Source organism: Zea mays, chromosome 5 (assembly GCF_902167145.1).
Source record: "Zea mays cultivar B73 chromosome 5, Zm-B73-REFERENCE-NAM-5.0, whole genome shotgun sequence".
Taxonomy (NCBI): domain Eukaryota; kingdom Viridiplantae; phylum Streptophyta; class Magnoliopsida; order Poales; family Poaceae; genus Zea; species Zea mays.
This window is the reverse complement of record NC_050100.1, coordinates 69,097,129-69,124,812: the sequence shown is the minus strand read 5'-3', so window position 1 is coordinate 69,124,812 and position 27,684 is coordinate 69,097,129. Positions and strand designations below refer to the sequence as shown.

Sequence of the window (27,684 nt, the reverse complement as noted above, 5' to 3'; positions counted from 1 at the left end):
TGTCGCCGTATACTGTTTTTATATATTACACCTGGGTGCATTCAATATAGAGAATGCACCCAGGCCGAACCTACGCGCCAGGTCCAAGCCAACCGTCCCACCCAGGTCGTCTTCGTCCGTCTTCGTCCCTCCCGCACGTCTTCGTCGCTCCCGCCCGCTCCCGACAGAACCTTTTCACTTTCCCGCCCACGCCCCTCTTTCTCCACGAACGACTCAACCTCTTCACATAAGTTGCAATCACATCAGACCAGCAGTTGCAATTACACCAGACAGTAGTTGCAATCATTGTTTTGTTTAACAGATTTTTGGACATAGTTATATAGAAGTTGGAATCACACCAGACCAGCAGTTGCAATTACACTAGAAAGCAGTTGCAATCACACCAGACAACAGTTGCAATCATTGTTTGTTTAACAGATTTTTGGACATAGTTATATAGAAGTTGCAATCACACCAGAGCAGCAGTTGCAATTACACCAGACAACAGTTGCAATCATTGTTTGTTTAACAAATTTTTGAACTTAGTTATAAAGAAGTTGCAATCACACCAGACCAACAGTTGCAATTACACCAGACAGCAGTTGCAATCATTGTTTGTTTAACAAATTTTTGGACATAGTTATATAGAAGTTGCAATCACACCAGACCAGCAGTTGCAATTACACCAGACCAGCAGTTGCAATCATATTTTTTTAACAAAATTTCCAGAGTTATTCAGTACTTGCAATCACATCAGAGCAACTCAGCAGTTGCATCCACACCACACCAGCAGTTGCAATTACAACACACCAGCAGTTGCAATCATTGTGTTTACATTTTTAACAGATATTTGGGTAGAATTATACAGCAGTTGCAATCACACCTAATGCGAGGGACATGGAGGCGTGCGGCGGCGCGGGGACAGGGAGGCACGCGACGGCGCGGGGACAGGGAGGCGCTCGACAGCGGTGGGGAAGAGGGTGGCGCTCGGCGGCGGTGGGGGAGAGGGTGGCACTCGGCGGCGGTGGGGGAGAGGGTGGCGCGGGGACAGGGAGGCGCGCGGCGGCGGGGGGCAGGAATGCGCGCATACAGGAGGCCGAGGCGTGCTCGAGGTGTTATTGCAGGTGGGTGCATTCAATATAGAGAATGCACCCAGGTGCATTTTAGTGTCGCCGTATACTGTTTTTATATATTACACCTGGGTGCATTCAATATAGAGAATGCACCCAGGCCGAACCTACGCGCCAGGTCCGAGCCAACCGTCCCACCCAGGTCGTCTTCGTCCGTCTTCGTCCCTCCCGCACGTCTTCGTCGCTCCCGCCCGCTCCCGACAGAACCTTTTCACTTTCCCGCCCACGCCCCTCTTTCTCCACGAACGACTCAACCTCTTCACATAAGTTGCAATCACATCAGACCAGCAGTTGCAATTACACCAGACAGTAGTTGCAATCATTATTTTGTTTAACAGATTTTTGGACATAGTTATATAGAAGTTGGAATCACCCCAGACCAGCAGTTGCAATTACACTAGAAAGCAGTTGCAATCACACCAGACAACAGTTGCAATCATTGTTTGTTTAACAGATTTTTGGACATAGTTATATAGAAGTTGCAATCACACCAGACCAGCAGTTGCAATTACACCAGACAACAGTTGCAATCATTGTTTGTTTAACAAATTTTTGAACATAGTTATAAAGAAGTTGCAATCACACCAGACCAACAGTTGCAATTACACCAGACAGCAGTTGCAATCATTGTTTGTTTAACAAATTTTTGGACATAGTTATATAGAAGTTGCAATCACACCAGACCAGCAGTTGCAATTACACCAGACCAGCAGTTGCAATCATATTTTTTTAACAAAATTTCCAGAGTTATTCAGTACTTGCAATCACATCAGAGCAACTCAGCAGTTGCATCCACACCACACCAGCAGTTGCAATTACAACACACCAGCAGTTGCAATCATTGTGTTTACATTTTTAACAGATATTTGGGTAAAATTATACAGCAGTTGCAATCACACCTAATGCGAGGGACATGGAGGCGCGCGACGGCGCGGGGACAGGGAGGCACGCGACGACGCGGGGACAGGGAGGCGCTCGACGGCGGTGGGGAAGAGGGTGGCGCTCGGCGGTGGTGGGGGAGAGGGTGGCACTCGGCGGCGGTGGGGGAGAGGGTGGCGCGGGGACAGGGAGGCGCGCGGCGGCGGGGGGCAGGAATGCGCGCATACAGGAGGCCGAGGCGTGCTCGAGGTGTTATTGCAGGTGGGTGCATTCAATATAGAGAATGCACCCAGGTGCATTTTAGTGTCGCCGTGTATATATAGACACACACTTACTAGATAGGAATTTGACAAGGGTTTCAGTTTTTGCAATCTCTTGTATTACTTCTACATGCATGCTGCTGCCTCTCTGTATCATATCTGCCTGTCTGCAGGATTCTGCCAAATCTCATATACTTATTCCTGTTCACCCACGGCACAACAATCATCAATTCATGCAGGAGGGCAATCCTTCTTGATCAACATGGGGAATAATGTACAAGAATACATGAGGGAAAACCAAGCTTCACATCAAGCCATAAGCACTCAACATATTAATTAAAAAGCATATATGTTCACAGTGTTAACTGACAGTACACAAATAACCTTTGGCAAAGAAAAAACAACAACAAAACAGGATGGATGTTCTGTCCATTTCTCTTTCGGAAACCACAAGACTATATTATATATATATTGCAGGCAATGCAGCCAAACACATCTTCTTTTTTATATATACAATACAATTCTTTGACAAGTGTAAATGTTTATATCCCCCTGTAAAGGTTGAGCCTGCTGGTGCCACCAAGCATCCGGTTAACCACGGTCGCAGCAGCATCGGCCCCATGGCTTGGAGAGGTGACCTCTGGCGACTCTTCCCTGATCTGCAACGATGACACAGCCTGAGCGGCTATGAAGCCAGGGCAGGTAACAGACTGACGGAACGTTCCTTGGTAGTACGGGCCTTGGAGGTCACTCACTTCTCCCCAGCATGGCAGTGCCTGTCCAATCCCCCAATCAGCCCGCCTCCCCTTGGGGGCTCTGGGAGCATACGCATGGCTGCCGCATACCAGTCCATCCTCAGACGGGTACACCTCGGCGGGCTGTGCGTCCACGGTGAATTCAAAAGCAGCCGAGGGGGCCCAATGGTTGCACCTTATATGGTGCTTGTTCAGCATCAAATGGCAGGGTTCATCGGAGTCCTCGCCTATGAGGACATGAAGAGCGACTGCTTCTGCTATGGCAGCACCTTCCTCGTCCAGCCTTTGCTGTTCTTCCTTCTTCTGCTGCTTCTTCTTTTCCAGCTCCGAGATTATGGCAGCCGAGTTTGCCAGCGCTTTCTCAAGTCGGCGCCGCTTCTTCTCCGCCTGCTTCTGGCGGTCCAGCTCGTCCTTGGCCTGCTTCTTTTTTCCTTTCTTCAACACTTTGCCTGCCTGATTGCTGCTCATGGTAGCCCTGTCCATGACAGCCGTGCCTGCTGCTATTCACTATTACCTCTGGTAGACCTGACTCCTCTACTCACTACTAGGTATAATTAGGGAAGAAAGAAAACAAAATGTTCAAACTTCATTCTTTGGCCTCATTGGTTTGTCTAACTTTTTTTTATTTTAATAACGAGGAAGAAAAGGAAAGGAACTGTTGCTAAGATGGGTGGGTGAGTGCAGGATGCTGCTACACCCACTCAGGTCTGAATGAGTATCTTATCTTGCGGAAGATGCAGTCCCAGAAGGAAACCACGGGGGAGAGCAAGAGCAAGAAATGGTAAGCGCCTGCTATTTCATCTATGCTTAGTCTTGTCCCAGACTTGTTGCTGAGCAGGCCCTGGCCCATCTTAGTAGCACCAGAATTGGAGTAAAGCCCCAGCCAACCAGCTCATAAGGCTCCTTCACTGTGGCAAGAGAGGAGATAATTAAGTTGAGAAGGGGGGCAGCAGCAGGTGAAGGGAAATGAAGCAGGGGATGAATATATAGAAGAACAAATTAATGAAACGACTTTGACATAATGAATTGATGTACATTATTAGTTAGATAACTATAACAGGCAAGGTACTAGCCACTCCGAGACTATGCTGTTGGGTTGGGAATCAAGACAATTGCGCCATCCAAGTATCTAGATACCTATCTAGTGAATGAAATACGTACAGAAGTAAAACTAGACGGCAGCCCTATGAAAAAAAGCTAAAATCTACACATAGAAGTGAGATGACAAAGTAGTATACCAATCGAACATGAGATGATTTTGATCCACAGGTTCCGTTAGCAAGAGATGGATATACGTACAGAGAACAATTAAATCCATGTTTCCATGCATAGGTAGGAGGAAAACCTTGATATACTAGCAACCAATTAAAGACGGAAGACCCTCAAAATTATGGCACGGCTGTCCCAGACGGAACAAGCAACTGACAGAAATTCGCATCATTCAGGGTCAATATATTCTTTCCCAATTGGCCGGCCCAGCATGAAATTGAGAACATATCGAATTGGGGCGGGGATGGAAGCCACAAGTGGCAGATCCGATCCAGCGGAATAGGAACAGGAGGCGGGGCGAAATCAGTACCTGCTTGAAGGCCTGGGAGGGATGTGGGATCGGCGGGCGGGCGGGCGGGGAGACGGCGGAGAGGAAAGGGATCTGGGGTCGGCGTCGTCGATCCGGATCAGGGGGCGGGCGGAGGTGGAGGCGGAGGAGCCGATGACGAGGAGGGGAGAGTGGGAGATGGATCCGAGTGGCTTTTGGTTCGGGTTGCTTGGCGTCGACGAAATCGATGCGGATTTCCCCTCCTATTCTCTCTCTCCTCTATCTGTCTCTAGCAAGTGGGCCAGCCCACCGCAACCCTATCCTCCAAGCCTCTAGACCATCTCATCTCTTATTTCAAAATTTAATCTGCAAATAGTATCATCTATAATACCACGTACTCTATTCTAACTTCCAGCAGCTCTCTATATCAATAGGGATGCGCTTTTTAGAGAATCATGAAGCACTGTAGCTCTATCTAGCGGGTTACGTGTGCAGTCGCGAAAAAGGGTGTCCCTTTCTCTCTTCTCTATATATGTGTACCCTCTATCCTCTCCTAGTTTTTCACGAGCTCCTAAACCTGCTTCTTTTTCTACGACGCACCACAGCCTCTGGCGCAGCTGATTTTTACGATCACGCTCACCTGCTGCTCGGCAAAGCCTTAGGGACTGTTTTATTAGTGACTTGGTCTGAGAGTGTCGGTCAGACAGATAGATCTAACCGTCGAGCACTCAAAATCGATGGAACCGATGGCATGTATAGTTCTCCGGCCCAGGCAACTTTGCCAGGGTCCCAACGAAACAAGACCTTATCCCTTGTGCTAATTGAGAAATAAATTATGAAAATCATATAGGTGCCGCTAAATTCGATGCAACTGACCTGTATGTATCTATCATTGCCTCACTATCGACCAATCAATATCTACCATCGTCTTTTTATTCTATAACCACGTCAACTTTTCTTTTGCATACGCTTATTTAAAACGAAACATGGTGTTTTGCTTGAAAAAATCATCTAGCACATAATTTAAGCGAATAGTTGCCTGGTTTATATAGAAAATAAAACTACAATAGAAATTACATAATACATAAAGTGAAAGCTGTCCGGCCCCTTTTATAGCTCAAGGGTGGACTTTACAGTGGGGACTTATATTCTACAGGGGGAGCTCGGCTTGCTGTCTCTGGATGGCGTAGTCTCCTGATGTCGTCCGTAGGGTCGTGCACTACCGTACACCTAGTATGGCGTTCCATCTTGTCTGTTCGGTATATGAGTCCCTGTAGCTTGCTTGGTGCTGGTTATGGTATCTGGCGGGTCCTGCAAAGTTGGATTATGGTAAGGTTCAAGGTCATGTCTGGTACAACTTCATCTTCTGTCATACCCCTTGTGTCACTATCAAGCACACGTAGATATACGCCTGGTATGGTGTATTGTCTCGTCCTTTCTGGTGTATGGGCCATTGTAGAAACTTAGGTGCTGAGGCCCCTGTGACTGGAGTTGACCGGCCCCGCGAGTCAGTGAGGGCTTATCCGTGGGTGCATGTGGGGGCGTTCCATTGTGTCTGTTTGACGCCTTTTGGTACTTGTAGGTACAATCTGGCCATGGTTTGGTGACGTTGTGTCTTGTCGCGGCTATCGTGGGCCGACAGCGTCGACTCGAGTTCCTTCCTTGTAGACCCGCTCGGTGGAGACTCGGTCGTTCGCCCCGCCTCGCAGACTCGCTCGCGTGGGGATTTGGTCATTCACCCCACCTCGTGGACTCGCTCGGTTGCTCGACAGTGAGTTGGTCATCGGAGAGTTGGTCGGTTGGTCCGCCTCATAGAGTTTGTCGGTGGAGTTGATTGATGGAGTTGGGCACCTTCTGGAGCATCGCCCGAGACGCCCTCAGGTGAGTCGAAAAAGCGCCTCTCGTCCGAGGTTGGCCTTGGGAGAGCCATGACTGCGTCTCCCACCCGAGGTTGGCCACCCAAGGTTGGCCTCGAGCAATTCATGACTTGGGTTTCTCGTGCCTTGGTAAGGTTGGGAGCGTGTTTGCTTGTGACCTCTACTTACTCAAGTGTCTAGGTAATTTAGGGTTGTGATCTGGGTACCCCTAATTATGGTACCCGACACCCGACGAGGACTTGGTAAATGGGCCAGAGAGAGGTTTGTGGGCCTTGCCTTGGGTACCCCGTTCCTAGGTACCCGACAGCAGCCCTCGATCCTCCGTGCGACTCCTTGGAGTCGGTCAGAGGCTTTCTTCTAGGGGTCAGAAGCTTCGAGTGCGCGCAAGCGCATCAGTATGATGTAGCCCCCGAGTAATCCGTTGAGGATTTCTTGGGGGTTTATTTGGTTCCTGGTGAAGCCATAGGCATGCTTTTTGCCAACCTCTACCGACCTCCTAATTGTTTCATATGTACTCATGTTCGTTGTCGTGGCCCTTGACCCGACCTTTTGAGTTGGTCCTCGAAACTAGGGTAGTCTCTCGGTACGAACCCGTAAGAAGTTGCCCAGAGGTGATGCCCGTAGGAGCGTGGCCTGAATGCACGCAAGCGCATTAGTATGATGTAGCCCTCGAGCCCCCAAGTAATCTGCAAGGATTGCTTGGGGGTTACATTTTCCTAGACGAAGATTAGGGCTTGCCTCCTATTGATCTTTCTTGATCCGACCTTTCGAGTTGGTTGTTGACGCATATTGACCCTTTGCTTTGCACACATCTCCCCCCGGAAAGGCTTTTGGGCCCTTTTTGGGGAGAGGGTGTAACACCTTGATTTTGGTGGTATAAAATTTCTTCTCTAAATACCTAGCAAATTCAGGTGTTACTCCTTTTCTCACCTCTATAGTTTTTCTTTTCTATTCTCTTTAATAGGATTTTGGGTTAATTATGGGAGTGATGTATTATTTTCTTGGGAATATTAAAACCTAGGGAAGATATGAATGCTTGCATCATTGTGAGCTTAAACTTTGTTTTTGGTTGATGCACATGTTTGAAATATTTGAATTTGAATTGTGGTTTGATTTGAATTGAATTTCCTAGAGAAAATAAAAAGAAAAGCAATTTGAAATTCAGAAGAAAAAGGAAAAAACAATTCAACCCAAGTTAGCCCAGTCTAGCCCAGCTCAGCTTCGTGCGCACGCCTGCCCCTCCCTGACAGCCAGGCCCCGCCTATGAGCGCCTTTTCCTTCGTCTGCGCTCACTCGCGCACCTGCTCCTCCTCTTTCTCTGGCCGGTGGGACCGAGCTATCGTCGCCAATCCCCTTCGCGTGCGCGTCCCATTCTCTCTCTGCGCAGCGGGACCCATCCGTTAGTGCTGACCACCTATTCGTGCGGCCTCTCTCGCTGACCCGCAGACCCCACTCGTCAGCTCTCTCCGTCTCCCTAACCTCCCACCTGCACGCCCCGCCGTGGACGCGCCCACACCGTGCTTCTCCCGGCCACCTCCCCACGCGCCCGACCCACTTTTTGAAGCCACGCCCCCACTCACTCACTCCCCTCCTCCAGTCACGCCCCACTATAGAGCCCTAGCACCCGCCTCGCGCCCGCGCACGCACCCGAGGAGCTCCACCGTCGTCCTTCATGGTCTCTGGCCTATTTCGTGGCCGCCGTCGAGTCCCCGCCGTATCTGTTACCACGGTGAGCTCCGCCTCAACGCCAGCAACTCAAGACACCCCTCGGTTCGCCCCTTCCCACTCTATCTATCTTTGCTCGTGCTCACTGGACTCCCCACCATGTAGCCGAAGGCCACCACCGTCGACCCGAAGCTTCATCGTGTCCCCGCCGCCGTTCAAGCGCCCTAGAGCCCACTCTGAAGGTAACCAACCTCCCTATGCCCTTGATTCCCCATTCCCTGCCCCTGTGCGTGCGCAATTGCTCGCCATAGCAAGTTAGCGTCGCCGCCGGGCCACTCCGCCGTAGATTGCCACCCTCCGGTGCCTCTGCGCCGGCGTCGTGCCCACGACCGCGTTCGCATGTCACCCCGAACCTACATAGGCCCTTCCCAGCGCCCCAGGACCCTCGGCGTGGCCGCGCCCTTGCATCCGGCAAAAATCCACACGGAGTCAGGCGACGTCACCGTTGGCAACCCAAGAACCCAGCCCGAGCTTGCCATTAGATCTCAAGCGTCCATCTGAGATCTGACAGCTCGGATTTAATTAAACTAGATCTGATCTTAACAGTCCAATTAGGATCTAGCCGCTCGAGTGCATTCCCTTGCCCGCGCCCCTGCAGCTGGGCCCGGCCGGTCAGCCAGCTCTGTCCCAACGCCATTGACATCCCCTGGCCAGCTTGTCAGCCCGTGCTCGGGATTGATCTCGGCCTTCGATCTGTGATCGGATGGCTGAGGACACCCCGTACCCCTTTGCGTGGTCATTTTGTTAAAGAGACCCCCCGGTTTCTTAGAAAATAACCTGCGGTCCCATTTTAATGCGCTCGGGCCCCTGGTTTCTTGCAGAGAAACCCGTGGTCCCATGTCTAGGCTATATCTGCATTTAAAGCAATGGTTTATTTATTAAAAGGAAAATAAAAAAAGAAACACCAATGAATAGTTAAGGTGTTAATTTTGTGAAATTAATCTCCTTGTAATATATGATCCCATCCCTGGAATAACTTTAATTAGATAAATAATTCATTAAGGTAGATGTAGTTAGGTAATGTAATCCACTGAGATAGGCAGTACTTAGAGAACCACAAACCTCTAGGTGCATTATTCTACCATATAACCTAGATTTCACTTTTGTGTTATACTTTTCTATTGAACTTGTGTTCACTTGGTTGCACATGTTTGGTGTACTGTTTATTTTTCATTTCTCAAATGTGTTGAATGAATGATTACTTTGTGTAGACAACGAGCAGCCCGAGGTTTTTGAGTGTGTTGCAGGAGACTTCCCTGAGCAGCAACCTGGTGAAGGCAAGTGTCCTCTGACCCATTATGTCCTATTTACTTTATAATTCACTGTCCCGCATTACATAATTAAAACCTAAGGATTGACTAGCTTTGTATTTACCTTGTCCTTGATTACCTTTTGGGTTATTATGGTTAGCTTCATGCTATTGCTTTACTTTAATCAAAGAACATGATGAGAATATTTATGATACGATGATGTTATATTAATTATGAGGATGACTTGTGATACTTTAGGGGACTCAGGCTGTTTCCTGAGTACATGAAAGGGAAATAGGGTCAAACCTTTTTCCTAAATGATTTTGGTGGTTGAATTGCCCAACACAAATAATTGGACTAACTAGTTTGCTCTAGATTATAAGTTCTACAGGTGCCAAAGGTTCAACACAAACCAATAAAAAAAGTCCAAGATAGGGTTCAAAAAGAAAGGAGCAAAAGAAACCGAAGGCTGCCTTGGCCTGGCGCACCGGACAGTGTCCGGTGCACCAGGGTGGATCAACTCCAACTCGCTACCTTCGGGTTTCTGGAAAATGCCCTCCGCTATAATTCACCGGACTGTCCGGTGTAGCACCGGACTGTCCGGTGTGCCAAGCGGAGCAACGGTCGCCAGTGCAACGGTCGAGTTCAACGGTCGGCTAACACAGCTACAGTGTGCGGACAGTTCGTGCAGAGTCAGAGCAGGCGCCAGAAGGCGCGCCGGACAGTGAACAGTGACTATCCGGTGCACCACCGGACTGTTCGGTGCACCACCGGACTGTCCGGTGGACCAGGCTGTCAGAGCTCCAACGGTCGAACCCTAACGGTTGGGTGACGTGGCTGGCACACCGGACTGTCTGGTGGCGCACCGGACTGTCCGGTGCGCCTATCGTTAGACAGCCTCCCCAACGGCCATTTTGGTGGTTGGGGCTATAAATACCCCCAACCACCACACTTCAAGGAATCCAAGTTTTCAGACTTCACATTCAATACAAGAGCTAGTGCAATCAATACAAGACACAAATCAAATAGAATCAAAGCCTCTCCAAGTCTCATTTTCACTCCAAGCAAATAGTGACTAGAGAGAGAGTTTTTGCTCCTGTTCTTTGAGCTCTTGTTCTTGGATCGCTTTCCTTCTTCCCCATTTCTTGTTCTCAACACCTTTGTAATCAAAGCAAGAGACACCAGGTTGTGGTGGTCCTTGTGTGGTCTAAGTGACCCATTTGATTGAGGAGAAAAGCTCACTCGGTCTAGGTGACCGTTTGAGAGAGGGAAAGGGTTGAAAGAGACCCGGTCTTTGTGACCACCTCAACGGGGAGTAGGTTTGCAAGAACCGAACCTCGGTAAAACAAATCACCATGTCATCCGCTTTATTTGCTTGTGATTTCTTTTCGCCCTCTCTTTCTGTTGGGGACTTGCTCTCAAATGCTATGAGTTGAGAACAAGGCAACACAAAGAAAGGTTAATGGTTAATGCTCTTCGTCCTTCGAAGCGTTATTTCCTTTAGGATATAATGATCTTCGGACGAAGGTCATGAAGGACATACCTTCATCATCACAGTGTACATTAATGAAAGAAGAAATGTATGAAACATAAGAAATAACATGAACAATTATGTATTATTGTAAGCTCATTTCTATTCTATTATCATGGAAAAATAGAAATGATATCAAATTACAAATGTACCTTCGGCTTGAAAGAAGGTAAAAGTACAAGCGTGACGCAAAAGCAGAATGACAAGTCAGCATGAACAGTACGGGATCACTGTTCATCTATTTATAGGCACGGGACGCAGCCCATGTAAAATTACATTCATGCCCTTTACATTTGCTAATGACTCTATAGTAATCCATCGAGGTCCAAATAGCCTTTTCCCTTTTAAGTCGGTTCCCCTTTCTGCTATCATGCCGAAGGTCCCCTGCGTACAACTTCGGCTTTGTGCCAACCTTCGTATTCTTCGTACTTCTTCACATTGTGGTTCTGATTCGAGTCTGAAGGTACCTATTTATGTATTATGCTCCAGAAACATTGTTAAATCATGTTTTTGAGGACCTTCGGAAGACGAAGGCCCCCAACAGTAGCCCCTCGCAATGTTAATTTGTTAGAATAACAAATTCAGATTGTGATATGGACGAAGGCCCTAAGCCAAAGGTCCGAAAAAACACCTTCCCTTTGCTAGAATATCAACAGTCAATGACAACCTGGGCCCTCCAACTTGGAGCGCGCTGGGCGTATAAATAAGAACTCACCCCGAGCACATTTGGTACCCTTACTTTGCTTTGCTTGATTTCTTAGCTCTTGCTTTCCAAAAGTTGCTTTGTTTCTTAAGTTTTTCGAGCTTCGAATTTAAGGACATATTTTCATTAGTTCCGAAGATAAGATGTCTCAAGACAAGAAAGCAATTGCGGAAGCGAAGCTAACCGAAGAGGAGAAGCTTCTTGAGGAAAAGACTGCTGGATTCATTGAGTCAATTGCAAAGACAAACACAGAAAAGATTGCGAAAGAAATTCTGGAAGGCTTATTTGAAGATACCGATGACAGCGATAGTTATGATGCAGAAAGCGGGGGCGAAGACTCTGAAGATCAGCCCTGGCGACCAAGTCACGCAGTCTTTGAAAAACCGACTATCAGACAGATTCATCTTGATAACATGAGAGGAAGGTATTTTCGAGACATATCTATTGTGAGGGCTGACAATGGAGACAGGATTGTTCCTGTTCCTGAAGAGAATGAAGTCATTATCTACCGAAGCTTCTTCAAGGCTGGGCTTCGGTTCCCCTTAAGCAGATTTGTGGTTGAAATTCTAAAGATATATGAGATTTTCCTTCACCAGATTACCCCCGAAGCAATTATCAGAATGGGGATCTTTGTGTGGGCCGTGAGGAGTCAAGGTTCAGAACCAAGTGCAAAATGTTTCTGCAGCATGCACGCACTTTTATATGAGACAAAGCCCTAGGGTAAGGAGCAATATCATAACAACTTTGGTTGCTACAGCTTCGTTGCTCGCTCAGGCTCAAGCTGCCCAGTGCCAACATTTCGGAAGAGATGGCCTGGAGACTGGATGAAAGAATGGTTCTACGTGAAGAATGATTTAAAAGCAAGAGAAGATATAAAAGATATCATCATGCGCCCCATCTGGTCGCGCTTCGGCCTCCGAAAGTCGAAGGTAGAGATTAATGAGGTAACCGAAGCATGCCAGAGGGCCTTCAGCACAGTCTGCGTATTTATTGGGACAAGGGACTTAGTCCAAGAGCATGTGGCCTACAGGATATGGCCATTGGTAGACAACTGGGAGATGCCAAAAGAGACCATCAGCAACCCTAACGAAGGTGGTTTGGTTCGATTAAAATATACCTTCAGGTTTAGAGACCAATTTATCGAACCAGACGACGACTGGCTGAAGTGCGTTGAAAACACCAGCGATGAACTACTTGGAGCCTACTCCAAGTCTGAAGATAACGCACTATCTGCGGGCTTCGAGAGCCGAAAAAGAAGAGGCTAAATAGAGTTTTTGATGCTATCGGATTTATGTATCCTGACTACCGCTACCCGCCAAGGGGGCAGAAGAGAAAGATTGCAACTTTTGCGAAGGATGTTATTTCAGCTGCTCCGAGTGAGCCCGCGCCGAAGAGGAGAAAAGTGAAGGTTCTTACTCACCGACCGCGCTACATTGAACCGGCCATAGTGCCTGAATTTGGCGGTGAGTCCTCTTCGGCTACTGAAGCCAAAGAACCTGTGCTTACGTAGAAGATTGAAGAGCCGGCTACAATGCCGAAGGCATCCTCAGCCAAATTAGCTGAGCCGAAGGCCGATAATATTGAAGAGATAAGGGTCGAAGGAACAAAGATATTAGAAGTTATAAGCCCTTCGGCAGAAGTGACAGTGCCAAAGGCACAAAAAGGTCTTACAGCGACCCCAAGAGGAAAAGGATGGTCAACGTACTAGATGCGCTGGAGACGATAAAGACTTCAAGCTCTACTCCAAGGAAAACTGTCGAAGCTTCAAAAGCGCAGACTGAGACAAAACTAACCGAAGCCGAAGCTGCAAAGAGCCAGGTCGAGACCGAAGCTGGGCCTTCAGAGCCCGCCAAGGAGAAATCCTTGGAAACCGGAGAAAAGGAAACGGAAAAAGAAGCTGCAGAACAAATTCTGCCTGAAAAAACTGCCATTCCTACTCCCGAAGCATCTTTCGAAGTACTTGATTATATTGTACGACACGCTTCGGGAAAAAGATTATCTGAAGAAGAGATTTTTGAAGCTAAACACTATGCCCGAGAACTGATGTATCCGAAAGGGTCCTTAGTGTTCAATGGCACAGACGAAGATGACTTCTTATACTGCCTCCCAGACAACAAAGAATTATATGTCTGCCAAGAGATGGCCAGAAGTATGGGCTTTCTGAAGCTCGAAGCTGGCCTTTGTGCTATGAGGAAGGACGATCTAGAAGATAGCCTCGCATATAACAGTCTGAAGGTACAAAAATTGTATATTTGGAAGTTTATAAATTTTGAATTATTCTTTTTCTCTTATACTAATTTTTTTTCATATAGGGTTTAATACTTAGCAACGCCTTGAGGGCTCAAAAGAATGCCGAAGACGAGAGTTACACCATTGCTTTCAACAACCTTCGAACAGAGGTTATTAAGATGAGGAACGAAGCTTTGGAAAAAGATAAAATTCTGCTTACATTGGTGGATAAAGTAAAGAAGGATGAAGCTAACTTTAAAACCCAACCTGAAACCCAAAAAATTGAGATTGAAGACCTTCAGAAACAACTGGCCGAAGCTAAAGAGAAGTGCGCAGTTGCAGAAGCTAAACAAGGAATTACCGAACAATGGACAAATCATTTAGAGAAGAACGTTGAAGAACTTTGCATATCCAAGGAAAGATGCTTTGAAAAATCTATGGATTGCATGAAGAAAATAAAAACTAGCTTCGCCAACGTTGGCGCATATTCAAGCGAGGACAACTTCATAAGAGGCGATCTTGAGGGCCCAATTGAATGGATCAGCAGCAAAGCCGAAGCTTTTGAGGAAGTTTTGAGTGGCCGTGGGGACGTCTGCGCCTTTTCAGGCGCGAGGGGAGTTGCAGCTATTTTGGAGAGAGCAGGGTGCGAACATGTTAAAACTTTGGCCCAGGCCGAAGCTGCTTTCTCCATTGATGATACGAAGGATCCCTCGGCCGAGGCAAGCTTAATAGGCGGAAAATTTTTCACTGACATTTGGGAGAATAGCGGTCGAGGGATGGCTCACGAAATAATAAAGAAAAGTGAAAAAGATACTCACGACACTAGAGAAGCAACAAAAACAGCTGAAAAGGCTGCGGAGCTTGAGAGACGAATAGGTATTACTTAATGATTTTTACCTTTGTTGTTTACTTTTGCGAATTCGAAATAATTTACGTTTTCTACCACAGCTGAACTATCTCCTCCCCCAGAGCCCTTCGAGCCACTGGCCGAAGCAGAGGCAAAAGAATCATCAGAAAATATTAGCATGGCCGAAACTATTATAGACGAAGTCGTTACCCGACTGCTGACCGAAGCTGCAGATAAAGTTTTGAAAGAAGAAGAATAGTTATTGTAAAGACATTGCTAGATTATTAATGTAACATTTGCTAAACTATGCTTGTAATATTTGGTGATCATGGGTTTTGAATGTAATATATAAATAGTTTTGTAATTCATTTCTTTGCGATGCATGAAATTTTTATGTACATACCGTTTTTAAGCCTTCGGCGAAAAAACACCTTTCCTTCTTTTCATGCTTCGTAAAGAAGAGCTTTTATGTTTCGTGAAAAATCCTCCAGACATTGCCAAAAAGCTTTAATGCTTCGTCAACAATAGATTTTCCCTCCATATCATAGTACTTCGTAAAAAATCCTCCAAACGTCGCCAAAAACAATAATGCTTTGTCAACAATAGATTTTTCCTCCATATCAGAGCTGATGAAGCTGTATTTCTTCAAAACTTATTTTGTGCCTTAGCACAACTTCGCTTTTTCGAAGCATTCTCCGAAGATCAACATTGTATCCCCTTCTTGTGCCATTGATGCAACATGATGTATGATGTTATGTTATGCGAAATGATGTAATGATGTTATGCTATGCAAAATGATTTTTGTGCCGAAGACACACACACATCCCCACAGTGGAATACATAATCTCTTTGCCGTTTATTTTTCGGCTTCACCGCTTATTTTTCGGTGTATCAGCGCTGACTTTTCGCTGTAAGTTCTGCATTCCCTTAGGAACGTCTTTTGAACTTCTTTGCCTTCTATTTCGGCGGTATTCGCGTTGACTTTTCACGCTTCGCCTTATATTTCGGCGGTATTTGGCTCTGCATTCCCTTTGGAACGACTTTTGAGCAGAAAACTTACACCGCGCTCCCTTAGGAACGACTTTTTGTAGCTTCGACAACTTACGCTGCGTTATGTAGAACGACTTTTTGTAGCTTCAGTGATACTTATGCCACGTTCCTTAGAACGATTTTTGGTAGCTTCGGCGAGTCTGTGTAGAAAATATATTTCACTATGGCAAAAACGAAGCTATTACAAGAAATGGAAAATGATGAGAGAAGTAAGTTTTCAATAATTGTTCCTTATTAAAAAAGAAAATGACAATGAATGTAAAAACTGTTTCAGGAGTAGGATATCTCTCAGTAGATATGCTTCGATTCTGGCACAGTACTGTTGACTGTACGAGCTTCGGACTCCTCCCTGAAGTCTCGCTGCTGATGGGTCTGTTGGCTCCCTTCTGGCTGCTGGCTTCGTGAATACACAGGTTGTAGTGGTGGCAGAGGTGGTGGTTGTTGCCATGATGCCTGTGGCTGGCTAGCCGAAGCAACAGAAGCTACAGAATGGTTACCCACATACTCTGGTATGTAGGGTGAATGATACGAAGCAGTGTGCATGACCTGCTTCGGCTGGTTCTGTTGGGCTGCAGCTTCTGCTATTTCCTTCTGTTCTGAATGGTGACATGGCACATCCTTGTAGTATGGCCCTTGTCCTCACCACAGAATAGGCAATAAATTTTTCTGGGCTGATCCCCAAACCTTCCTCCGAAGCCCCTGGCGCCTCTGCCCCTTGGAGCTGGCGGCCGAAGATAGCTTTGTTGCTGCCCCGAAGCTTGCGAGGAATATTGTGGCCTCTGTTGCTGACTTCTTCTGTCGTCATTCTGAGTGGAGTGGATTGATCTGACGTGCCTTGGGTGGATTCGCCCTCCGAAGCCCCTGGTCATCTCAGAGAACCTGTAGGATTCCTCCCTTCTTTGACGAAAGTCATTATCAGCGCGGATGTATTCATCCATCTTTTGAAGCAGCTTCTCCAAAGTCTGTGGAGGCTTTCTAGCAAAATACTGGGCAGTAGGTTCTGGGCAAAGCCCCTTGATTATGGCCTCAATGACAATTTTATTGGGCACTGTAGGCGCTTGTGCTCTCAGACGCAAGAACCTTCGGACGTATGCCTGGAGATACTCCTCATGATCTTGCGTGCATTGAAATAAAGCCTGAGCTGTGACTGGCTTCGTCTGAAAGCCTTGGAAGCTTGTCACCAGCATGTCCTTGAGCTTCTGCCATGAAGTGATAATTCCTGGCCAAAGAGAAGAATACCATGTCTGGGCCACATTCTTAACTGCCATGACGAAGGATTTGGCCATGACAGCTGCGTTGCCTCCATATGAAGATATGGTTGCTTCATAACTCATCAAAAACTGCTTCGGGTCTGAATGCCCATCATACATTGGAAGCTGAGGTGGCTTGTATGATGGTGGCCACGGGATAGCCTGCAGTTTTGCTACCAAGGGAGAAGCATCATCAAAAGTAAAGGTACCATGATTAGAATCATCATACCATCCATCATCATCAAATAAGCCTTCTTGATAAATCTCCCTGTGTTGGGGCCTTCGTTCTTGCTCATCTTGAGCAAGATGACGTACTTCTTCAGTGGCTTCGTCAATCTGCCTCTGAAGGTCGGCTAGTCGGGCCATCTTCTCCTTCTTCCTTTGTACTTGTTGATGAAACATCTCCATGTTTCTGATTTCTTGGTCCAACTTGTCCTCCTGGGGTGTTGGACTAGTGGCCTTCCTCTTCTGGCTTCGGGCCTCTCGAAGAGAAAGGGTCTCCTGGTTCGGGTCCAGCGGCTGTAGAGCGGCAACCCCTATCGCTGAAGCTTTCTTCGGTGGCATGACGAAGGTCAGTGCTTGCCGAAGGTGGTCGAAAAGAGTTCACCGGAGGTGGGCGCCAATGTTGGGGACTTGCTCTCAAATGCTATGAGTTGAGAACAAGGCAACACAAAGAAAGGTTAATGGTTAATGCTCTTCGTCCTTCGAAGCATTATTTCCTTTAGGATATAACGATCTTCGGACGAAGGTCATGAAGGACATACCTTCATCATCACAGTGTACATTAATGAAAGAAGAAATGTATGAAACATAAGAAATAACATGAACAATTATGTATTATCATAAGCTCATTTCTATTCTATTATCATGGAAAAATAGAAATGATATCAAATTACAAATGTACCTTCGGCTTGAAAGAAGGTAAAAGTACAAGCGTGACGCAAAAGCAGAATGACAAGTCAACATGAACAGTACGGGAGCACTGTTCATCTATTTATAGGCACGAGACACATCCCATGTAAAATTACATTCATGCCCTTTACATTTGCTAATGACTCTATAGTAATCCATCGAGGTCCAAATAGCCTTTTCCCTTTTAAGTCGGTTCCCCTTTCTACTATCATGCCAAAGGTCCCCTGCGTACAACTTCGGCTCTGTGCCAACCTTTGTATTCTTCGTACTTCTTCACATTGTGGTTCTGATCCGAGTCCGAAGGTACCTGTTTATGTATTATGCTCCAGAAACATTGTTAAATCATGTTTTTGAGGACCTTTGGAAGACGAAGGCCCCCAACACTTTCGGACTCGACTTTATTTCTAACGCTAACCCCGGCTTGTAGTTGTGCTTAAAGTTTATAAATTTCAGATTTGTCTATTCACCCCCCTAGGCGACTTTCAATTGGTATCAGAGCCCGGTACTTCATTAGAGCCTAACCGCTCGAAGTGATGTCGGTAGATCACGCCAAGAAGGAAATGGTGACCGGCGAGAAGCCCGCCACAAGCCACGGGAAAGCTCCATCGGGGGAGTCCGGCAACAAGAAGAGGGAGGAATCACCTCCCCGCGTCAAGTCGCACCGGAGTGGCGACAAGAAAAAAAATGAAGAAAGTGGTCTACTACGAGACCGATTCTTCGTCGCCTTCCACCTCCGGCTCCGACACGCCGTCCATCACTTCTAAGCGCCATGAGCGTAAGAAGTTTAGTAAGACCCCCTTACGCTATCCTCGCATTTCCAAACGTACTCCTTTACTTTCCGTCCCACTAGGCAAACCACCGATTTTTGACGGTAAAGATTATTGTATGTGAAGTAATAAAATGAGGCACCATCTAACCTCACCCCACGCTAGCATTTGGGACATTGTTGAGTTTGGAGCGCAGGAACCATCAGTGGGGGATGAAGGCTATGACTCGGACGAGGTAGCCCAAATCCGGCACTTCAACTCCCAAGCCACTTCTATACTCCTCGCCTCTCTAAGTCAAGAGGAGTATAATAAGGTGCAAGGGTTGAAGAGTGCTAAAGTGATTTGGGACGTGCTCAAGACCACGCACGAAGGAGATGAGGTGACCAAGATCACCAAGTGGGAAATGATCGAGGGGGAGCTCGGTCGATTTTTGCTCAACCAAGGGGAGGAGCCACAAGCCATGTACAACCGGCTCAAAACCTTGGTGAACCAAGTGCGCAACCTCAGGAGCACAAAATGGGATGACCATGAAATGGTCAAGGTTATTCTAAGATCACTCATTTTTCTTAATCCTACTCAAGTTCAATTAATTCGTGGTGATCCTAGATACAAGTTAATGTCTCCCGAGGAGGTTATAGGAAAGTTTGTGAGCTTTGAGTTGATGATCAAAGGCTCCAAACAAATCATCGAGCGAGACGCCACCTCCACACCCGAGGTGCAACCCGTTGCATTCAAAGCAACAGAGGAGAAGATAGAAGAGTCTACATCAAGTAGACTCCCCATCGATGCCTTCAAGCTTGACAATGAGGAGATGGCGCTCATCATCAAGAGTTTTCGCCAAATCCTCGAGCAAAGGAGAGGGAAGGATTACAAGCCCCGCTCCAAGAAAGTTTGCTACAAGTGTGGTAAGCCCAGTCATTTCATTGCAAAATGTCCATTATCAAGTGATAGTGACAGGGGAGGTGACAAGAAGGGAAAGAGGAGAGAAAAGAAGAAGGGCGGCGATGCCCACGTGTGTCAGGAATGGGATTCTGACGAAAGCACGACCGACTCCTCCTCCGATGAGGATGCCTCCAACATCACCGTCAACAAGGGTCTTTTCTTCCCCAACGTCGGCCACAAGTTCCTCATGGCAAAGGACGACAAAAAGAAGAAGGTAAAATCTAGAGCTTCTACTAAATATGCAACATCTAGTGATGAGGCTAGCTCTAGTGATGATGAGGATGATTTGCTCACACTTTTTGCCAACCTCAACATGCAACAAAAGGAAAATTGAATGAATTAATAGTGCTATTCATGAGAAGGATGAACTTTTGGATAGCCAAGAGGACTTCCTTATTCAGGAAAACAAGAAGCATGTTAAGGTTAAAAATGTTTATGCTCAAGAAGTAGAAAAATGTGAAAAATTGACTAGTGAGCTTAGCATTTGCCATGATACTATCTCCAACCTTAGAAATCAGAATGCAAAATTAAATGCTAAGGTTGAAAAATTAAATGTTTGTGATGATTCTCTTGTCAACCTTAAAAATGATAATGCTAGTTTGATTTCTAAAATTGACAAGTTGAATGAATCACTTTCTAGCCTTAAGATTGAGAATGATAAATTAATGTCTAAGGCTAAAGATTTAAATGTTTGCAATGTTTCTATTTCCAATCTTAGAAATGAGAATGCCATGTTACATGCTAAGATTGATGAATTAAATGTTTGCAAACCCTCTACATCCACCGTTGATCATGTTTCTATTTGCATGAGATGTAGAGACATTAATGTTGATACTATCCATGATCACCTAGCTTTAATTAAACAACAAAATGATCACATTGCTCAACTTAGTGCTAAAATTAATGAGCATGACTTAGGAAATGAAAATTTTAAATTTGCTAGAAGTATGCTCTATAGTGGGAGACGCCCTGGCATTAAGGATGACATTGGCTTCCAACAGGGAGACAATGTCAAGCTTAATGCCCCTAAGAAATTGTCTAACTTTGTTAAGGGCAAAGCTCCCATGGTTCAAGATAACGAGGGCTATATTTTATATCCTGCTGGTTATTCCGAACATAAGATTAGGAGAATTCATTCTAGGAAGTCTCACTCTGGCTCTCATCATGCTTTTATGTATAAGAGTGAGGCATCTAGTTCTAGGCAATCCACTCATGTTAAATTGCCTAAAAAGAAATCTCCTATTGCATCAAATGAACCTAATGTTTCATTTAAGACTTTGGATGCTTCTTATGTTTTAACTAACAAATCAGGCAAAGTAGTTGCCAAATATGTTGGGGGAAACACAAGGGCTCCAAGACTTGTGTTTGGATACCCAAGGTGCTTGTTTCTAATGTGAAAGGACCCAAGACTGTTTGGGTACCTAAGAACAAGGCCTAAACTTGTTTTGTAGGTTTATGCATCTGAGGGCTTAAGTTGGATCATTGATAGCGGGTGCACAAACCACATGACTGGGGAGAAAAGAATGTTCTCCTCCTACGAGAAAAACCAAGATCCCCAAAGAGCTATCACATTCAGGGATGGAAATCAAGGTTTGGTCAAAGGACATGGTAAAATTGCTATATCTCTTGACCATTCTATTTCCAATATTTTTCTTGTAGATTCTTTAGATTACAATTTGCTTTCTCTTTCTCAATTATGCAAAATGGGTTACAACTGTCTTTTTATGGATATATGTGTTACTGTCTTTAGAAGAAGTGATGATTCAGTAGCATTTAAGGGAGTATTAGACAGTCAGCTATACTTAGTTGATTTTAATAGAGCTGAACTCGATACTTGTTTAATTGCTAAGACTAATATGGATTGGCTCTGGCATCGCCGACTTGCCCATGTTGGGATGAAGAATCTTCACAAACTTCTAAAGGGAGAACACATTTTGGGACTAACCAATGTTCATTTTGAGAAAGACAGGGTTTGTAGCGCATGTCAAGCAGGGAAGCAAGTTGGTGTTCATCATCCACAGAAGAACGTCATGACGACCGACATGCCACTTGAGCTACTCCACATGGACCTATTCGGCCCGATCACTTACATAAGCATCGACGGGAGTAAGTATTGTCTTGTAATTGTGGATGATTATTCTCGCTTCACTTGAGTGTTCTTTTTGCACGATAAATCTCAAACCCAAGAGACCTTAAAGGGATTCTTGAGACGGGCTCAAAATGAGTTTGCCTTAACGATAAAAAAGATTAGAAGCGATAATGGGATGGAGTTCAAGAACTCTCAAATAGAAGGCTTTCTTGAGGACGAGGGCATCAAGCATGAGTTCTCTTCTCCCTACACACCTCAACAAATGGTGTTGTGGAGAGGAAGAATAGAACTCTACTTGACATGGCGAGGACCATTCTTGATGAATACAAGACTTCAGACCGGTTTTGGGCGGAAGCAATCAACACCGCTTGCTACGCCATCAACCGACTCTACCTTCACCGAATCCTCAAGAAGACATCATATGAACTCCTAACCGGTAAAAAGCCCAATGTTTCATATTTTAGAGTCTTTGGTAGCAAATGTTTTATTCTTATTAAAAGAGGTAGAAAATCTAAATTTGCTCTTAAGGCTTAGAAGGCTTTTTACTTGGTTATGACTCAAGCACAAGGGCATATAGAGTCTTTAACAAGTCCACTGGACTAGTTGAAGTTTCTTGTGACATTATGTTTGATGAGACTAACGGCTCTCAAGTAGAGCAAGTTGATCTTGATGAGCTAGATGATGAAGAGGCTCCATGTGTCGCGCTAAGGAACATGTCCATTGCGGATGTGTGTCCTAAGGATAAGGAATCCGAAGAGCCTCCACAAGCACAAGATCAACCATCTTCTTCCATGCAAGCATCTCTACCAACTCAAGATGAGGATCAAGCTCAAGATGATAAAAATGAAGATCAAGAAGAGCCACCTCAAGAGGAGGACAATGATCAAGACAAGAAAGATGATGAGGGTCCAAGGCCGCCTCACCCAAGAGTCCACCAAGCGATACAACGAGATCATCCCGTGAACTCCATCCTCGGCGATATTCATAAGGGAGTAACCACTCGATCTCGTGTCGCACATTTTTGTGAACATTACTCTTTTGTGTCTTCTATTGAGCCATACAGGGTGGAAGATGCATTAAGGGATTCAGATTGGGTGTTGGCAATGCAAGAGGAACTCAACAACTTCACGAGGAATGAGGTATGGCATCTTGTTCCACGTCCTAACCAAAATGTTGTAGGAACCAAGTGGGTATTCCGCAACAAGCAAGATGAGCATGGTGTGGTGACAAGGAACAAAGCCCGACTTGTAGCCAAAGGATATTCACAAGTCGAAGGTTTGGATTTCGGTGAAACCTATGCACCCGTAGCTAGGCTTGAGTCAATTCGTATATTACATGCCTATGCTACTTACCATGGCTTCAAGATTTATCAAATGGACGTGAAGAGTGCCTTCCTCAATGGACCAATCAAGGAAGAGGTCTATGTTGAGCAACCTCCTAGCTTTGAAGATAGTGAGTACCCTAACCATGTCTATAAACTCTCTAAGGCGCTTTATGGGCTCAAGCAAGCCCCAAGAGCATGATATGAATGCCTAAGAGATTTCCTTATCACTAATGGCTTCAAAGTTGGCAAAGCCGATCCTACTCTCTTTACTAAAACTATTGCAAATGATTTGTTTGTATGCCAAATTTATGTTGATGATATCATATTTGGGTTTACTAACAAATCTACTTGTGAAGAGTTTAGTAGGATTATGATTCAAAAATTCGAGATGTCTATGATAGGAGAGTTGAAGTATTTTCTAGGATTTCAAGTCAAACAACTCCAAGAGGGCACCTTCATCAGCCAAACGAAGTACATTCAAGACATATTCACCAAGTTTGAAATGAAGGATGCCAAGCCCATCAAGACACCCATGGGAAATAATGGGCATCTCGACCTCGACACGGGAGGTAAATCCGTAGATCAAAAGGTATACCAGTCAATGATAGGATCTCTACTCTATTTATGAGCATCTCGACCAGATATTATGCTTTCTGTATGCATGTGTGCAAGATTCCAAGCCGATCCTAAGGAAGTTCACCTTAGGGCCGTGAAAAGAATCTTGAGATATTTAGTTCATACTCCTAAGTTTGGTCTTTGGTACCCCAAGGGATCTACTTTTGATTTAATAGATTATTCAGATGCTGATTGGGTCGGGTGTAAAATTGATAGAAAGAGCACATCAGGGACTTGTCAGTTCTTGGGAAGATCCCTGGTGTCTTGGGCTTCAAAGAAACAAAATTCAGTAGCTCTTTCTACCGCCGAAGCCGAGTACATTACCGCAGGCCATTGTTGCGTGCAATTGCTTTGGATGAGGCAAACCCTTAGGGACTATGGCTACAAATTAACCAAAGTCCCTCTTCTATGTGATAATGAGAGTGCAATCCGCATGGCGGATAATCCCGTTGAGCACAGCCGCACTAAGTACATAGTCATTCTGTAACACCCCGGGATCCACAAACACCCCAGAATGCTACTAAACTACACTTCTAACATTCGTATATAAAATTTCGACAGCATCTCCTTTGAAAATTGCATAAATAGGGAAGCAACAAAGTATGAATAGATATCATGATAAGAAAACATAATCGACATTAATAATCTGCTAGCAATGAGAAAACAACCATAACGGCATGAACTAAATTAACTAGTACGCACAACTAGTTAGAAACAAACATCCTTTGACAAGAAGCTTCTAATTAAATCATGACTGCGCCTAAGCAGCGTTATTATGAGAGTGAAGGTGGATGTGCTGCTACTTCCCACTTCCCTGGATGAGCAACAAGCACCTGCATTGAGTAATGCAAGAGTGAGATGAAACATCTCAACAAGCGAATTGTTTTGACGAGATATTTAAGCCACAAATTGAATTAATCAACATTTTAAAAGAATCACAATTAAGATCAGAAATACTTGTAGATAAAGAACTCAGTAGTCCCAATATAACCAATACCATCTGATTTCCTCGAACAACCATGATAGGTTCTATAACACTTCCCTGCGTCAACAAAACCTACAAATATCACTTCTATGTATGCATAGGAGTGCAAAGTGTAGGTACTCTGTCTTCACAACTCTGAGGGTATAAAACCACATCATCTGCAAATATCACTTCAATGAATGCATATGAATGCAATGCATATGTCCTCTGCCTTCATACCTCTAAGGGTATGAAGCCGCATCGTACCCCTCCTCGGGCAACGTACGATGCTAAGTTGTACCGGTACGGTCGGACCATAAGTCACGACAAAACTTCAGATGCAAATGAATCATGCAATGCATATGGCATGCTGCATTTATCAATATACTTCACTTCCTTCACATACAATACAAACCTCAAACAATACTTCATCTTCCTTCAGATACAATACAAACCTCAAATAATATTTTACCTTCCTTCAGATACTATACAAACCTCAAATAATACTTCATCTGCCTTCAGATACGTGAATTAATCTCATGGGTCATACTCGAACCATAATCATCCTCAATATATGATTGAGCATCAATATAATACAATCAAGTACAACATCAACATAGAGTTCAATTATGAAAGAATTTCAATAATTCTGAATCTTAGAGTGTAGGCGTTAAAAATAACAAGTCAAAACGGTAGCAACCACCGCTACATTCACTTGCCTTTATCGAAGAAGAAAAATATACTAGGCATGATCTGGAGTATAGCCACATGCTAGCAAGCATAAAACTTAGTACAAATATTTCACAAACATTTGCCAACAATCAACAAATCGCTCCTACACCTGAAACAAAGACCTGGTGGAAAACCTCCCACTCCGAACCACATGCCATACAACAGCAACGCTGTTTGTTAATTTTGTATCTTTAAAATTATAACAGTGGTGATATCAAATAAATACTCTAGGAGTATCTACACAAAATACTCTACAACTTCGGCATTCGATGGATAATTAAATTCTGCCATCTATAAGTTCTAAAACATCTGACAAGATAACTGACTAAATCTGTTTTAGACAGCAGCATAATTAACTTTCAAAATTCGATATCTCACAAACTACTCAACCAAAAATCATGAAATTCTGCTGGAAGTAAGAACTTTTATCCCTCAACAAAAGTCTCCATAGCTGGGAGAGCCAATTCGGCCATTTACCTAATGAAACCTACCAGTGAACAGACCCGCTCATTTCTGTCAGGCCAACAGAAACAGCCACAGTAAAACAAACATAACTGGAGTTTCATAATTCATATGAATGCACTCTTTAACAATCTGGAAAGCTTATAAAATTATCTACAGCTTCTCTTACAAACCCAAGGTTTAATTCTATTGATAAAATTGCCTAAACCTTAAGAGAACAAATTCTGCACAGAATTAAGAGACTGAAAAACTGCTATAATCAAACTGTAATAACTCTCTGATCTGATGTCCGATTGAGGTGTTCTTCGCGGCCACGGAAAGATCTACAAATTATCTACGACTCATATATAGACATTTTATTTTTTTGAGGCCACTAAGACCACGGAAAACTGGCATGAACAGAAACTGTCGAATCTGCCAATCTGCAGAAAACTAAATTCGAGATCAAAACCTAACCCCACATCTAATCCAACCTCTAATCCTTTAATTCCCATGATCCACAACCTCCAAAAGCACATAATTACAGGGAGGAACAAGGATCTCATCCATACCTAGGGTTTCTCCAAGAAATTCTGCAAGAAGAGATGGGGAAGAACATCTCCTTGATCCTCTCTTCCCCTTCAATTCAACGTGCTCCTCCTCTTCTCGATCCTTGCTGCGCAGGGGGGAGATCTAGAGGGAGGAAGCCGTGGAGAGGGGCTGGCATGGGAGGAGAGGACGGCCAGCCCAAGGGGAAAGGAGGGAGGGGCGGCCAAGTGTGGGAGGGGGGGGGGGGAAAGGGGTGGCGGCCAAGTAGGGGCAAAAGGGGGAAAAGGCCACTACTAGGGTTTTCTTTGTGGGAGAAAAGAAGCGACACCACAGATGACTCCGATTTAGCATCCAACGGCCCACAACCCTTTTCCCACATCCACGCACCGAAGATCAACCTTTGGCAACAATTTTTTTGGGATATTACACTCTACCCCCCTTAAAAAGAATTCGTCCTCGAATTCGTCCACTCCAAACAAAACATCCAAGGTACCCCATATAGCACCACCATTCCAAAACATGGGTCTATTTTTGGTCTTAATTAACACATGAACTTCTACCTTGGACTAATTGTCTAAGGAAACTACACAACCTGACATCAAGCATGCACCAACATGTAATGATGCTCAAACCAAGTCATAGATGCAATCAACACTATGATTTCACAACATCGAAATTGGATGCAGCCATACAACAACATCAATGTCTTAAAACGACACTCTTTTATGAAGGCATAATATGCACTAAGTACAACCTTTACCAACTTCAACAATTCATTTTAATTCAATGGTGAAACATCCACACCAGATGAATGTATAAGAAGATCAAACACCTCAACTCACAGCACCACGAAACAAGTAGTTCTATTGAAACAAAACTCCTAATCTTCCTAAACTTTGTTCTTGCCATAATGAAAAGATAATCATGTAATCTAACTTACTTTGCACCCCACCAAAAGGGAGAAAATCTAGAGAACTAATGGAGCAATAAAGCCGACAAGAAGCCAACAAAAACTTGTGCGGCACAATTCATCGAAGAAATGCCAAAAACTCTACATATAGCATTGACAGCCCAACAACAACACAATACATGCTTAACCCATGTCACTATACTTCATTCAACATCTCAACTAAGAAAAATATCCAACTAGTAAGGTTAACCTACACATAATATAAGTCTTCATCTATTGTAGTTCAGAAACTTACATTTCACTCTATCATATGATGCATTCAGAGTACCAAACATAAAGGGTCAATACTAACCCCATAATCCTTCATACATTTGGCAAACATCCCAAGCTGATGTAAAAACCACATCATTTAGGAATAGGTGACTAACCACACACAA

General features: G+C 44.8%; 1 protein-coding gene across 2 annotated transcripts; it reads right to left on the bottom strand.

The window, feature by feature from the left end:
• Nucleotides 1–2,551: 2,551 nt before the first annotated feature.
• Nucleotides 2,552–4,861, bottom strand: LOC100275520 (uncharacterized). 2 transcript variants are annotated; one of them, XM_008683395.2, is made up of 2 exons: nt 4,583–4,861; nt 2,552–3,911 (listed from the first exon to the last, which is right to left on the bottom strand). In XM_008683395.2, the coding sequence occupies exon 2, from the start codon at nt 3,484–3,486 to the stop codon at nt 2,791–2,793; it is 696 nt and encodes a 231-aa protein (XP_008681617.1). In that variant the 5' UTR covers nt 3,487–3,911; nt 4,583–4,861; the 3' UTR covers nt 2,552–2,790. The 2 variants fall into 2 exon arrangements, with proteins under 2 accessions (XP_008681617.1, NP_001143051.1); NM_001149579.1 differs by having other exon boundaries at nt 2,554–4,684.
• Between the last annotated feature and the right edge of the window lie 22,823 nt (nt 4,862–27,684).